This window comes from Suillus fuscotomentosus, assembly GCF_016647785.1.
Source record: "Suillus fuscotomentosus strain FC203 chromosome Unknown F5891scaffold_70, whole genome shotgun sequence".
Taxonomy (NCBI): Eukaryota; Fungi; Basidiomycota; class Agaricomycetes; order Boletales; family Suillaceae; genus Suillus; species Suillus fuscotomentosus.
Genome location: NW_024539582.1, coordinates 67,507 through 82,303, shown reverse-complemented (window position 1 = coordinate 82,303; position 14,797 = coordinate 67,507). Strand labels below are relative to the sequence as shown.

Genomic DNA, 14,797 nt, shown 5'->3' with positions numbered 1-14,797 from the left:
CTAGTTTATCTTATCAATTAGTTGACATATCAGTAACATAAGGATTGAACACTACTGAACCAAAGTTCAAAGTTGTATTTCTATAGTCTACATATAACATGATAGATGGAATCAACATAGATGACAAAGATAGTATTATTGAAAATGAAGTTGTTGGCTATTCAACCTAGGCATACCATTCACTGAGACCACTACTAGCATATTTGACAAAGTTGAATCACATATCACAGTGCAAAGATAATTTTTTTGCCTACATACCCACTGTGTGGGTGTGGGGATCCTAAGTGCCTACCCCCACCCATATCCCAGAGGTACCCACACCCACGACCCACGTGGGTTGAGGATACCCATGCTAATCCCTACTCTGTACAAGTTTGGGCCCCTGAGAATGACCATGATGGTTGTCGTTGTCATCGTTGTCATCATCTAGTACCAGGAAGTTGTTGTTTGGAGACTTCGGATTGGCATAGTCATTTGACGCAGCCTTGAGTTCCTCCACATCATTGGAATGATCTACCCAAACAGGTGTCTGCAGCGCATAACATTAATCAAAACAGGAACCATCAGAGAAGTGAATTTACCTTGTTTTCTCGTTTACGATCACGCACAGACTGAGCCTTTGCCTGTTGAAGGTGTCAGTTAATGGATATCATTTTCAGCACGGATGGCATCGAGGCAAAGACTTACCCTGGAAGCCATGGGAGCCTTTGGTTGGGCCGACGAGAAGGGGAAAGGTTCAGCTGTTTGCCTTGACTACAAGGCATTAGTTTCATTTTCAGCACGGATGGCATTGAGGCAAAGACTTACCCCTGGAAGCCATGGGAGATGGTTCAGCTGTCTGCCTCAACTATGAGGTATAAGTTTTGTTAGCATAAATAGCAGAGTGTACTTCAAGTTGCAAGTTAAAGAATTGGCTGACCTTAGTAGCCACGGTTAATTTAGACAGAAACAATTCAGTTTTCTATGTCAGCTTTGGTGCAGACTCAGATGTACGAGGCCAGGTTGGTTGGGTAAGCAGGAAGTCATGCCTTTTGGCCTCTGATGTCGAGACAAATTGTGGTATCTGAGTGATATTGATTGAATGTGCAGTCAGCAATCTAGAACAGTAGTAGTACTTACTTCAGCTGACAGGAACTTTCCAGTTCCTTTAAGTCATTGTCAGTTTCTGCATCAGTATCCAACTCTGAGTCGCCACTAGGTTTATAATCAGAGATATCTTGTTCATCTGCTAAAAATGTGTCATTAATCATGCAAGACACATCTTAGGAGGTTTGAGCTGAAGTTAGCTGCTGTTCAGTTTCTTTTCATGCTGCAAGTACAGATGCATCACACTGTAGAAGAGGAATGGGAAGTGGGGTAGTATGAGTGGTATGAGATATACTCAAATAGTCCTTGATGAGCGAGATATATGTTGGCCCAAGGGGATTGCTACTGAGAAGATTCCTCTAAGTGTATAAATGGAGGGAAACACTGGACTGGGTGTTTGATCAAGCCTAGTAAGGTGTGTGACAATGAGCGAGGTGCTAGTGAGCGAAAGCGACATGAAGCGACAATGAGTGATGATGGCCGACGATGAGCGACAATGCGTGACTTATAACGGAAGTGCGCACTAAGCGGAAGTGGTGTGTGCTTGCGGGTGGTGGAGTGCAGCAACTCTTTAATGAGTCAGAAAACTAATTGGCAGAGTCTCTAGTAGTGTGCGGCGGCAGTGCTCATATTGTACTTAGATACTTAGAGTTGGCTTGATATGAAGGAGAACTTAGACTTGAAGTCCAATGATGTGCGGGCAGAAAGATAGTCATTATACAGTTTAGGCGTGTGTATATATACTATGTAGTGATAAGTGCTGTCAAGCGCTAAAGTGAACCGAGAAGCGAAGCAGATATGAGATAATATGTAATGTAAGGGTCCATGACGTCAAGAACAGTTGTTCTTGAAACCTGAGAAATGTACCTTCGACTCTCAAGAAATGGAATATTTAGGCATGATCATTAAACCCGGGCATGTAGAAATGGACAAGGATAAAATGAACAGGATAAAAGACTGGCCTGCCCCTCAATTGGTCAAAGAAGTTCACTCCTTTTTGGGGTTCTGTAACTTCTATCGAACCTTCATTTCCCATTACTCGGATATAGCCCATCCTCTTATTGATTTGACCAAGAAGGATACCACATTTGTTTGGACCCCATCATGTCAACAAACATTTGAAAAACTCAAGGCATGCTTCACCAGTCACCCAGTACTCCACAATCCTGACCCTTCTCGACATTTCACTATTGCAACGGATGCCTCTCTGGTCGCTTCAGGGGGAGTGTTGCTGCAAGTAGATGAGAATGGCAATTATCACCCATGTGCTTACCTCTCTCAGTCATTTGGACCAGCCAAACGGAATTATCTGATCCATGATAGAGAATCATTGGCCATCATACGAGCCCTTTCACACTGGAGACACTACTTGGAAGGACATCCATTCCCCATCATAGTATTCACCGATCACATGAACCTGTTATATTTCTGAAAATCAGAATGACTCTCTAGACAACAAGCGTGCTGGCAGCTATTTTTAACTTCTTTCGACCTGGAATTACATCATGTTCCTGGATCGAAACTAGTCGTTCCAGATGCACTCTCTCGATGACCAGACCATGATGACGGATCCGCTGATAATCAGGAAACAGTGTTACTACCAGATTCCATGTTTATCCAACTCATCGATGATGATCTTTGCGCCACCCTATCCTCCAAAACTCTTGATCCTATTTTCACCACGGCACTGGATGCTTTGAATGGTCTTTGTTTACCTCCAATGAAGTCATCTCTTTCTGATTGGTCGATTTCTGATGATATCCTCTTCTATAAAGATCACGCATACATTGCACCCGGTCATAGATGCTGTATCTTGGAAAAGCACCACGATCATCCCACTGCAGGGCATCCTGGCCGTTTTAAAACGGAAGAATTGGTCAAGTGAGAAGCCTGGTGGCCTGGCATGGGAACATTTATTAGGAAATATGTTGATGGATGCGCCACTTGCCAGCAAATGAAAGTGAATACCCATCCTACCACCCCTCCCCTGATTCCTATCGCAACCTCTGCCATCCGACCATTCACACAGGTCTCCGTCGATCTGATCACCAATCTCCCTATCTCCTCGGGCTTCAACAGTATCATGGTTGTGGTAGACCATGGGCTTAGTAAGGGGGTGATCATTACTCCTTGTCACAAAACTATATCTTCCGAAGGAGTGGCGAAACTTTTCCTAAAACACATTTTCAAACACTTTGGTCTCCATGACAAAGTAATATCAGATAGAGGACCCCAATTCCTCTCCAAATTCTCGCTAGAATTGGCACGACTTCTTGATTACACTATCGCCCCTTCTACCGCATATCATCCACAGACTGATGGACAAACAGAACGGCTAAATCAGGAACTGGAAACCTATCTACGGATATACTGCCAGAACAACCTGTCAGAATGGGTAGAACACCTCCCTATCACCGAATTCATCCACAATCATCGAAGACATGCTGCGAAAGACACTTCTCCCTTCTTCATCATGATGGGATACGAGCCAAAGGCTCTCCCATACATTCTCCCTGAATCAACGATACCTGCAGCAGAAGAATGAGTGAAACTTCTCCAAAAGATAAGGGGAGAAGCAGTAGCCTGTCATAACATTGCTATGCAACAAATGACAGAAAGATCCTTCGGACAGAAGTATCAGCTGTGGAAAATCAGAGATAAGGTATGGCTATCTTCTACCAACCTTAGATTAAAACTCCCGTCATGGAAACTCACTCTGAAGTGATACAGACCATTTGCTATCTCCGCAGTACTATCTCCAATCACTTTCACACTCCAATTACTGCCGCAATGGAAGATCCACCCCACATTCCATGCTTCTCAGTTAGCTTCCTATAGCGAAAATGACGAACATGGCCCAAACTTCTTAGAACCACCACCAGATATTCTAGAAGAAGAAGAAGAAGAATAATACGAAATTGAAGCCATCCTCGTGCATAAAGGGAATGGGAGAAGACGCCGTTATCTGGTATCTTGGAAAGGGTATTCTTCTGCCAGTAATGAGTGGATTCCTGAAGAAAACCTGGGAAATGCCACGGAGACCCTTGACGCCTATAAAGCCAGAAACTCGCTTTAAAATCAACAACTATATCGATGATATACTCCTCACCCAAACTCAGAACCTTCAGCAAGAATGTCTTTCCCAACCTCCTTCACACTCCCCTACGAATCCACCTTCTCAACCACCATGTACGCAAACAATGAAGATCAATATGAAGCCTTTATCACCCATGCCGAAGACCTTACCCTCATTGAGGCAGCCATGCTCTGCCCCCAACACACCATCGAACTCAACAGATTCCTCTTTGAAAGAAACACATATTCAGTCAACCTCCTCGTCAACATTGTCAGAGCTATGGACCTTATCGAGAGACTCACTCACCTCGTCGAGGACGAATCAGTCTGACATGGCATTATGCACCTTCAGAGGCATATACACAACTTTACTCTGCGCCTTATTCCTGATGAGGTTAAAGACGATATTAGAACCGTCATTCACATTGTCACAGAATGATCAGCAGGTGTTGCTTGTCCACCTTCTCCATCCCCTGTCAATAGAACAACTGACAACCCGCCCCGTCTTACCACGATGCAGTACCTGTACCTCCTCCTCATATTCCTAACGAGCTGTTGGCTGCTGTTAATAGTCTCATGCAAATCACAGAAGCCATGATTGCCGCTCTTAACATAGAAAATCAATCCCCTCCCGTAGAATGACAAATCACGCCACCTGTAGACACTCTCGTTGAAAGTACTCCTCCACCTAACACCTCCATTGAAATGCAACATCACCCTGAAAATCTTTATAAAGCATTCTCCACTACTCATGAGGAGATAGAAGCAAACCCTAACAAGCAATATCTCTCCTACCATGAAATCAAGGATCTCTCTGCTGCGCTCGAAGCGCTTCACATTCATCCTCCTATGACCATCCCTAAATCATTATCCACACATACGTTCAAGGACGGAATCATTCCTATCAAGAGGCTAGGAGAAACCACTCCTTCTACTCCTGCTGAGCTAATTGCGAAGGCGGAACAACAAGACATTCCCTGCATACACCCAGTTGAACGAAAACCACCTGCTACTCTTCAGAAAAGAGCACGCTGTAGAGACTCGTGTGTCTCATGGTGTGATATGACAAGTTTTCACTAAGGAGTACATAGCATGAACTTGTAGTGTCACTCCGTGCGCTACCCGCAGCTATCCCTATACGAGGCGCAACTTTCCCGCGCAACGCGCGCCATGCACGCACCATTCCCGCACTTCGCGATGTATATGCGCGCACGCGCGTTCCCGCTGAAGGTACAACAATTCAGATGGTGAGTCTGAACAATGTGTTGGGTCTTGCAGAACCTAGCTGCTATTCGACCCTAAAGGGTTTCTGGACCAGACTCAAGGCTCAGAGGAGAGGAAATATCATAGAAAACTTGCTCAGCACTCAGACTCATACTGGTAACTGGTGAAAAGATTGCTTGCTTATGTAAGCTACAAAAGTGCCAACATAAGGTAAGGTAAAAACAGTCTCTACAAGCCCAGCCAGAAATGAATCCCTACACCGCGCTTGAGCGCCCTATAGCGCCAGCCATCCAGATGCATCCATCCACTGTCCACCATGTTCTCTAGTGCATATATTTCTATTTCTCTCATCTGCATATTGTTCCATCTTTATTTTTATCATGGACTCTCACCCATATATATCTTACATACCTACTTGGTAGTGCTTCGGCTCTGCATGACCGCGCTTAGGCGCGCTATATAAGCACCAGCAGTACATACTATTAAGGACTGGTCAACTAACTTTCGATTTTTACCACTTACCTTACGTTACTTTACTTTCCACCCACTATCTACCTAGAAGAACATAGTAGAAATCCATTTTGTCTATACTTCACATCTCTTTTCTCTTATTTTGCATCATATTATCACTTAAGTCTAACCTCTCTATTGTTTCCGCACGCGCGCGCGCGTGTTCCCGCGCTTTGCGCGCACCTGCGCTTTCTCGCGCCTCACTTCAGCGCATACCTCTAGATCTTCGCTGCACTCGCTTCCCCTTTAGGGTTGAACGCACTTGTCTTGTCAAGTAACGCAGACTAGGCAAAGCGCGACCTTACAACATTTTTAGATACAGTCAGGAGCATTCATTTGTTCCTCTCTGTATTGTTGTTTCTACAACGCGGACAATCCTATAAAGGAAAGGGAAAGAAGCGGGCTACTAGTGCGGACGAAGCACTAAGCCCACGACCTGGTCCATCATTATTACGCTCTACTTCATCCAACCCAGATGAAAATTGAGTTTGCCAATACTGTAAAACTCTCAGGCATCGTCAAGTACATTGTCCAGATTACTATTGCAGGGTATGCAGAGAGTTAAGTCCAGGACATCTTTCATTCTATTGTCCTAGGTATACTGGCAGCATGCCTACTACCTTAACCTGGAAGGACGAAGGATTTTATACCACATTAGCCCTTTGGGAGAATACAAGAGATGAGCAATATGTCACACAGTGTCAGGAGGAAGAGGCTCTTTTTCACGCTGAACAGTTGAAGGGAGGCTCTGACGACTTGGACTATTCCGATGACCCCATTTATTACGCTAATTTAGATGATTAAAGTCGGTGACTTTATGCCTAGTAAGAGGGTAATGTTACAATAATGCTTTTCCCTTACTTCTTTCCCCTCTTTGTTCCATAATACACTTTCTATCTCTGATCACTTACCTTTCTTGGATCATGTACTTATATCTCACAACTACCTTGGTCCGTGCGTGCATATTGACTTACCTAAGCATGTGTATTAGCTCTGTAGAACTTCACTTGAATCTTACTAGGTTTTACCCAGAACTTCCTTCGCTTAAGACCTCCAATATTAAGTCGTCTGAACTAGCATTCTTAGTTGAAGCACTCCTTCGATTAAGTCTTTACCGAACTCCTTCTTTTCTGAAGGACTTTATGAATCTCAACAGTCCAAAGACTCTGTCGAGTCTCTGTTGTTAGAACTATCCTAGTTCATAACAGATGGTCAGCACACACAGCCACCAACACACTTTGAGAGACAGAGAGAATGAAACAGAGAAACAGAGATGTTAGTTTCACAGTCATGAATCTCAGACACATTTCCAGAGAGACAGAGAGAGAGAAACAATCACAGAGACAATCTCAGAGAAAGACACAGACACAGACACAGAGAGGGAAAGAAACAGAGAATAACAGAAAAACAATCAGAAGAAATGAAAGAAAAATAAAACTAGTCTTGCTAGTCGTCAGACACAGTGAGCTCAAGGTATGTGCTAGATGTTCAACACAGTGAGCTCAGATATGTTGTGCTAGTTGTTGAGCACAGTGAGCTCCAATGCCAGAAAAAAGTTCCCAGGGTTGTAAGGCCTTGCAAGACATTTTAATGCTCTATTTGGAGGGTGTCCTTATAAGGGCTTTTAAACAGGTAAGATAATATTTTAATGCTCATTAAAAGGCACTTATAAGGGCCCTTTTGATGACCTTACATTGAGTTTTACCTCGCCATGCCTCAGAACGGCCCGTTAAAATGCCTTGTAAGGCCCTCTTAAGGTGCCAAGTCGAACTTATAATCCGGCAGTATTATAATGGTACCTAACTTTTTTCTGACAAACCTTGAACTGCACTTGCTGAATGCTGATTCACACTTCACTCACAATTTTATTCTGAGAGGGTAAAAGTGGCACTTGGGCATGCATTTATTGGGCAAGAAACAGCTCCTTATATAGACAAATTGGTGGCTATACTACTAGTTTCTCGTACTTAAAGTTGTAACTTTACTGTGATAGTACCAAGTCACACAATATCTTTGAGTCAAAAAGTAAATATTCATAACTCTCATTGGTATAATGATGAGTCAGCAAGAGCTGTGTATAGCCCATGAGTCAGGTGACCTTCAATGACTCAGCTAGTCAAGAGTGAGAAATGATTACATAGTATGTGCATATGTTTGTGCAATCTGTGGCTGATGAATTGATTGGTAGCATAATGACATAAGATGCGTATTTAAGGATTTGTAAGCTTTCCCACAGGGTAACCTTATGCAAACATATTTTTCATAGTCACCTGATATGTGTGAGAATCTTTCTGAGTCATCCTCATGGCTGACTAAGCAAAACTCATTGCGGAATTAAATGTTCAAAAATATTCAGTCCACTTGCGTACAAACTTGAAAAATTAAGAAAAAGACGAAAAATATTCCCTACCCTCAGTATGACTTCAGTTCAAAGGGAAAAATGGTTTCATAGGTATAGGACTCATAGAAGAGTATTAGTCATCCATGCACCGAACCAGTTTGGTGCAGGTCAACAATGTCGTTGCTTACCTCCCAATCATCATATTCGAATATTTATGAAGGGTATCACCAGCCTCTCGCATCTCAGCGGTACTGAACACAGTCAAATATGCTGATTTCTCCTTGGCATCATCATTGATACTCGACTTCCTGGAAACCTTGCTTCGTCTTGCCTCCTCAAGGCTGTGTGTGGTCTTCTCGACTTCCTTTACCTCACTCAGTACCCATGTCATAGTTCTGAGATGCTGCTTTTACTGGATGAAGCTCGTGCTCTCTTTCATGACAACAAGGAGATATTCATTGACCTCAGAATCTGAACCAATTTCAACCTCCCGAAGCTCCACTCAGGACGCCACTACTTGACTATGATTCAAACTTTTGGGATGACAGATAATTATAATATGGAGTACACGGAGTGGCTACATATTGATCTTGCCAAGGATGCCTACTGTGCGACCAATCATAAGGATGAATTTATACAGATGATGAAGTGGCTAGAGCGGAAGGAGAACATGAGCAGTTCATAAAATGGTGTCTTGACGGAGATCATGCTCCTCATCATCTGCATCCACCTGACTTATGCTTTGATCACACCCAGCAATTGACAAAGCATACAAGCGCTAAAACCGTCCCCATTCAAAAATTGATCACTGACTATGGTGCAACCTACTTCCAACAGGCCCTCACTCGTTACATCGCACAACAACAGAATCCAAATGAGGTAATTACTTGCCAGCGCCTGGAAAACCTTGCTGCAGGTATTCATCTGCCTTTCCACACTGTTCCTGTGTATCACAAGATAAAGTGGTTGTCAACCAACGCTCAGGGACAAAGTGATCCACTGTAGAAACAACAATACTGAGAGGAACAATTGAAGCTCCAAACTGTATCTATAAAATGTTGTAGGTTGTGCGTTGCCTAGTCTGCGTTACTTGAGGAGACAAGCGTGTTCAACCCTAAAGGGAAGCAAGTGCAGCGAAGATCTAGAGGTATGCGCTGAAGTGAGGCACGAGAAAGCGCAGGTGCGCGCAAGGCACAAAGGCGTGGGAACGCGCGCGCGTATTAGCGTGAAGCGCGGGAAAGTGCGCGCGCATATGCAGAAATAATAGAGAAGTTAGACTCAAGTGCTAATATGATGCAATATAAGAGAAGAGAGATGCGAAGTGTAGACAAATAGACTTCTACTATGTTCTGCTAAGTAAAATGGTGGGTGGTAGCTAGTAAGTTAAAGGGAAAGTAAGTGAAAAGTAAGTGAAAAAACTCCCTCCAGTAGTATGTACTGCTGGCGCTTATATAGCGCGCCTAAGCACGGTCATGCGGAGCCGAAGCACTACCGAGTAGGTATGTAAAGATATATATAAGTAAGGGTCCATTATAAAAATAGAGGTGGAATGATATGGTAATAAAAGAAATGGAAATATACGCACTAGAGGGCTTGGTGGACAGTGGATGGATGCTTCTGGATGGCTGGCGCTATAGGGCGCTCAAGCGCAGGAACACGCGCGCTGTAGAGAATCATGCCTCTCATGGCATGATATGGCAGTTTTCACCTAGGAGTATACAGCACGAACTTGCAGCATCATTCTGTGTGCTATCTGCAGTGATTCCTATATGATGCGCAGCTTTCCCACGCAACGCGCGCCATGCACGCGCCATTCCCGCGCTTCGCGATGTATATGCGCGCGCGTTCCCGCGCTTGCGCGCCCTATAGCGCCAGCCATCCAGAAGCATTCATCCACTGTCCACCAAGCTCCCTAGTGCGTATATTTCTATTTCTCTCATTGCATATTATTCCATCTTTATTTTTATCATGGACTCTCACATATATATATTTTTACATACCTACTCGGTAGCGCTTCGGCTCCGCATGACCGCGCTATATAAGCGCCAGCAGTACATACTATTACTGAACTGAACTTTCACCTCTCACTTTACCTAGTACTTACTACCTAGAAAGTCGCAATAGAACTCTATTCCTTTACATCTCGCACTCTTCTCTTATATTGCATTATATTATCACTTAAGCTCAGTCTCTCTACCATTTCCGCACGCGCGCACGTTCCCGCGCCTTCGTACCTTGCGCGCACCTGCGCTTTCTCGCGCTTCGCTTCGGCGCGTACCTCTAGATCTTCGCTGCACTTGCTTCCCCTTAAGGGTCGAACGCGCTTGCCACCTCAAGCATAGCAGACTAGGCAACACTCGACCTACGACATTTTTAGATACAGTTAGGAGCATCTCATTGTTCCTAGCAGTATTGTTGTTTCTACAGCACGTGCATACATTGTGAAGCGCGGGAATGGTGCGCGCATGGTGCGCGTTGTGTGGGAAAGCTGTGCCTTGTATAGGGATAGCTGTGGGTAGCGCACAGAGTGACACTACAAGTTCGTGCTATGCACTCCTTGGTGGAAACTGCCATGTCGCGCCATGAGAGGCATGAGTCTCTACACCGCTTGTCACAGTGGATAGTATACATGCTAGACCCCATCACAATGCCTGACGTGAAAATGACGTGGTACCAGCACACTTTGATACTGCACTTATCAATGATGGTACTGGTAGTTTTGTTAGGGTTAAAGGCATAACTTAAAGGCTTGTGTCGTCATGCTTGAATAATAATGTTTCTAGGCTTCCATGTAGGTCAAATTCATCTCATTTTCTCAATTCCAGCATCAGCAACACAGTTTTTGTTCCCTCCAACAAACTAGCCCCCAAAGCATCTCATGTATGTGGAGTAGTTTACCCCCTTTCCTGCAACACCAGATCCGAGACACAGCATGTACAAAATTAGTCAGTTAATCAAGTCTGGTGAGAGAGTTGCAAGTATCATTCCGGTGTCCAATATTACCCGCAGCATCCATCTCATGCCAAGGTTTGGAGCTGTTGCACCATAACACTGGACCGTCAACAATGTTCTTGAAGAATGTGACACCTTCTTCATTAATTGTTATATTGATAGGCATAGTTTTGTGACACTTAGATGATGCGCAAAATTTTCATTACATTATTCTACATTACATATAAGTTGTCTATTTTATTGAAATTATCATAAATTAGAGAAAGTTTTACATACTTAGCCTAAATTTGTAGCGGAGGGTTTTCCTGATGTATATCATGATGAGCCAATATCAACAGCAGCTCTCTTCCAAAACTCTAGGACATTGGTCTCACCTACAAACACTCAAAGAGTGTTGCAGCTGAAAATGAATGACAGGTCTCATTGGGCAAGCCCCATTTGCTTGAGTGGGGGCATTGATGTATCCTGTTGCTCATGCTGTCTCCAGTGAAGAAGTGGCTTCAACGGCATCAGAGATCTCCAACATGATAGTGGGCAGCATTAATTCCCTGACCAGGGCCTTCATGAACCTTGCAGCTTCCTTGCTGTAAATGTAGGAAATGCTCCAGGCTGGTATAGGCATGGTGACTATCTGTAATGATAACATGTAGAGTGGAATAGATACTAGCTGTATTATGGAGATGAATATAATCTACAAACACAAACAGTAAATGTGCAAAGAAATGATGCTGTTATCACTTTCTGGAAAATTGATGAGTTTGTTCCTGAGAAGGCCTAGATGAAAGGGCTCGCCACTTACTGGTGGCATCCATCCAAAATGTGTAGAATATGCTAAGACTTACCTCCCATTGCTCTATATGCTCTATACTTTCAAGAACAGCAGCATGTGCTCAATTTCCCATCCTTCCTCCAAACGCAGGTACAAAACTCACTCTTTTTGGTCAGGACTGATCCTCTGGTAGACCATAGGGAGTCTGAGTAGGAAAGAGGTGCGAGATGGTGTGTTTGAAGCTGTTCAGATGCCTACAAAACTCGAAACTGATTTAAATGAATTTCACTATTTTTGAACCACCACAAACATGTGAGTCAAGACTTTCAAAAAGGACTGTAAAGGCCGCTTACTTTGTGCAAGCACCAAATCAAACTTAACATACGCTCTTCCACACATTGTTCTGTCTGATTAGTGTTGCTGTCAACCATGATGGCTTTCCATGGCTCTAAACAATAAACTCAAAATACCATCATTTCCAACCCTTTAACAATTATGACGCTACCACATTATTAGATAATGTGAAAGGCCACACGCGGCAGAGCCCACTACAGTCACTTTTTCAAGTCATAATATTGTGAATCAATTGGATTTATGGGTAAAAGTATCGTACAGATCAACCCAGACGAGTCATGAGATGGAGCTTGGATGGAGCTACAAGTATGGTACAGATTAACTGAGATGAGTCGCAAGAATCAGGCGAGTGCTACAAATACAACTGAATGGAGGCCGTGAATGGGGGGTGAGTGCTATAGAAATAAATCAACTTCGGTCATGGGTGTCTGATCAGTCGAGTTGTGACTTGTACGCTGAGCTGGAATGTCTGAAAAAGGGACTGTTAGTGTGCTTCTCGGACAACATCATTATGTACATACACTACTTGGTTGGCCATTGTAGAAACAGCAATACTGTGAAGTGCGAATGAGGCTCCAGACTGTATCTATAAGTGTTGTAAGGTCGCGCATTGCCTAGTCTGCTATACTTGAGACAACAAGTGCATTTGACCCTAAAGGGGAAGCAAGTGCAGCAAGGATCTAGAAGTGTGCGCTGAAGCGAAGCATGAGAAAGCGCAGGTGTGAGCAAGGCACGAAGGCACAGGAATGCACGTGCGTGCTGCGCAAAGCGTGGGAAAGTGCGTGCAGGTATGCGGAAATGAGAGAGACTAAGCTTAAGTGATGATATGATGCAAGATAAGAGATATGAGAGTGCAAGATGTAAAGTAATTGATTTCTACTGCGACTTTCTAGGTAGTAAGTAGTAGGTAAAGTGAGAGGTGAAGTAAGGTAAGGCGGTGGAAAGTTGGTAGTTGGAAAGTATGTACTGCTGGCGCTTATATGGTGCCTAAGTGCTGTCATGCGGAGCCGAAGTGCTTCCGAGTAAGGTATGTAAAGATATATGTAAGTAAGGGTCCAAGATAAAAATAAAGATGGAATGATATGCTAATAAGAGAAATGGAAATATATGCACTAGAGGGCTTGGTGGACAGTGGATGGATGCTTTCAGATGGCTGGCGCTATAGGGTGCTCAAGTGCGTGCATATACATTGTGAAGCATGGGAAGAGTGCGTGCATGGCACGCATTGCATGGGAAAGCTGCGCCTCATATAGGGATAGCTGCAGACAGCACACAGAGTGGTGCTGCAAGTTCATGCAATGAACTCCCTAGTAAAAAGTGCCATATCACACCATGAGAGGCATGAGTCTCTACACCATCAGACATGAAAATAATTCAGAGCAATACATGTACCACCAGGCTGAAAATTCCAACTATGACCGCCAGAAAGTCAAGAGACATCCGTTTCTGAAGGCCTTCAGAACCGAGACCCATTGTCACGAGTTCCAAATACAAACCATTATTCATTCCTAAATTCTAAGTCCTTTAAGCACCCAGTCACAGTGCCTGTACCTAAGAAAACATTTACTGTTGAAGAAGTTCCTATTATTGCGTCCATTGTAGAATTACCAGAGTCACATGATCTATCGGACAATGCCGAAGATATTGACGTCATGCCTCGCGACACTCTTGGAATGTTCCAGAGTCTTACTGCAACTGCGACACATATTATGACATCATAGTTATATATAGAATCATATGATACCTTTAATTATTCTGATTGGTTAGTAAGTTCATACTCAATTTCGATCTCAGTTTCAATATATGTATATAGGTAGCTCAACGTAGTTAGTAGTTCTTTAGTTCAAACCTCTTGTATCTCCTAGTGAGCAATCCAAGACGTACCTGCTGCCTATTCTTCTTTGTGATTATTCTGTTGTTTGAGTCCTAGTCTCTGCCCTGCATTAATTCATTTAAGGGGTTGTGACATTAGGTTTGAACTATAGGAGACTCCAACTCTCGCGTTACACTCTTGCATCTATCTTTCTTTCGCCTGGTTGTGTTGGAAGTCCCTTCACACCATCAGCCAAAACAAAGCCATTATACCTTTGCCCGGCTTAAACTGCCGTGACTTTTGATTTCATCCCTTTGCTCATTTGAGCACATTTCCTACCTATCATCTTTCTTAGTTAGTAGTCCTATACCAGGCCCTGTCTTACCGCAGCTGCCAGTATATGGAGGTGTTCACGACATTAGGCATGTCACTGCAACTTTGAGTGCTGGCCCAAAACCCTGCCTGCTCAATGTTACTATAGTTTCATTTTACCTATCCTTTCTTCTTTACGCATGTGGGCATTCGTTTCGAGTCAATAGTGGAACTGTCTAGACGACAAACCGTGCTTTCAACCTACAAGGATTTAGAGACATACCCTAGTGAGACTCACACTTGTAATCTTCGGCTGGAAGAGTGATAACTTGTCCTAGGCTTGTACCCTCAGAACGGAGAT

At 43.6% G+C, this 14,797-nt stretch overlaps 3 protein-coding genes across 3 annotated transcripts; 2 read left to right on the top strand and 1 right to left on the bottom strand.

The window, feature by feature from the left end:
* Nucleotides 1-352: 352 nt before the first annotated feature.
* On the bottom strand, nucleotides 353-1,250 carry F5891DRAFT_984461 (uncharacterized protein; the record flags this gene model as incomplete). The annotated part of the gene is made up of 5 exons (XM_041377438.1): nucleotides 353-529; nucleotides 582-623; nucleotides 688-753; nucleotides 808-838; nucleotides 1,120-1,250. 5 exons carry the CDS (start codon nucleotides 1,248-1,250, stop codon nucleotides 353-355), a joined length of 447 nt encoding a protein of 148 aa, XP_041220713.1.
* Nucleotides 1,251-8,759: 7,509 nt separating this feature from the next.
* Nucleotides 8,760-9,789, top strand: F5891DRAFT_984460 (uncharacterized protein; the record flags this gene model as incomplete). Its single annotated transcript, XM_041377437.1, has 6 exons — nucleotides 8,760-8,844; nucleotides 8,877-9,115; nucleotides 9,317-9,383; nucleotides 9,594-9,630; nucleotides 9,692-9,735; nucleotides 9,779-9,789. 6 exons carry the CDS (start codon nucleotides 8,760-8,762, stop codon nucleotides 9,787-9,789), a joined length of 483 nt encoding a protein of 160 aa, XP_041220712.1.
* Nucleotides 9,790-11,129: 1,340 nt separating this feature from the next.
* On the top strand, nucleotides 11,130-11,285 carry F5891DRAFT_960600 (uncharacterized protein; the record flags this gene model as incomplete). The annotated part of the gene is made up of 1 exon (XM_041375749.1): nucleotides 11,130-11,285. A coding segment is annotated over one exon (156 nt), but the record flags the coding sequence as incomplete, so codon positions are not given.
* Nucleotides 11,286-14,797: the final 3,512 nt, after the last annotated feature.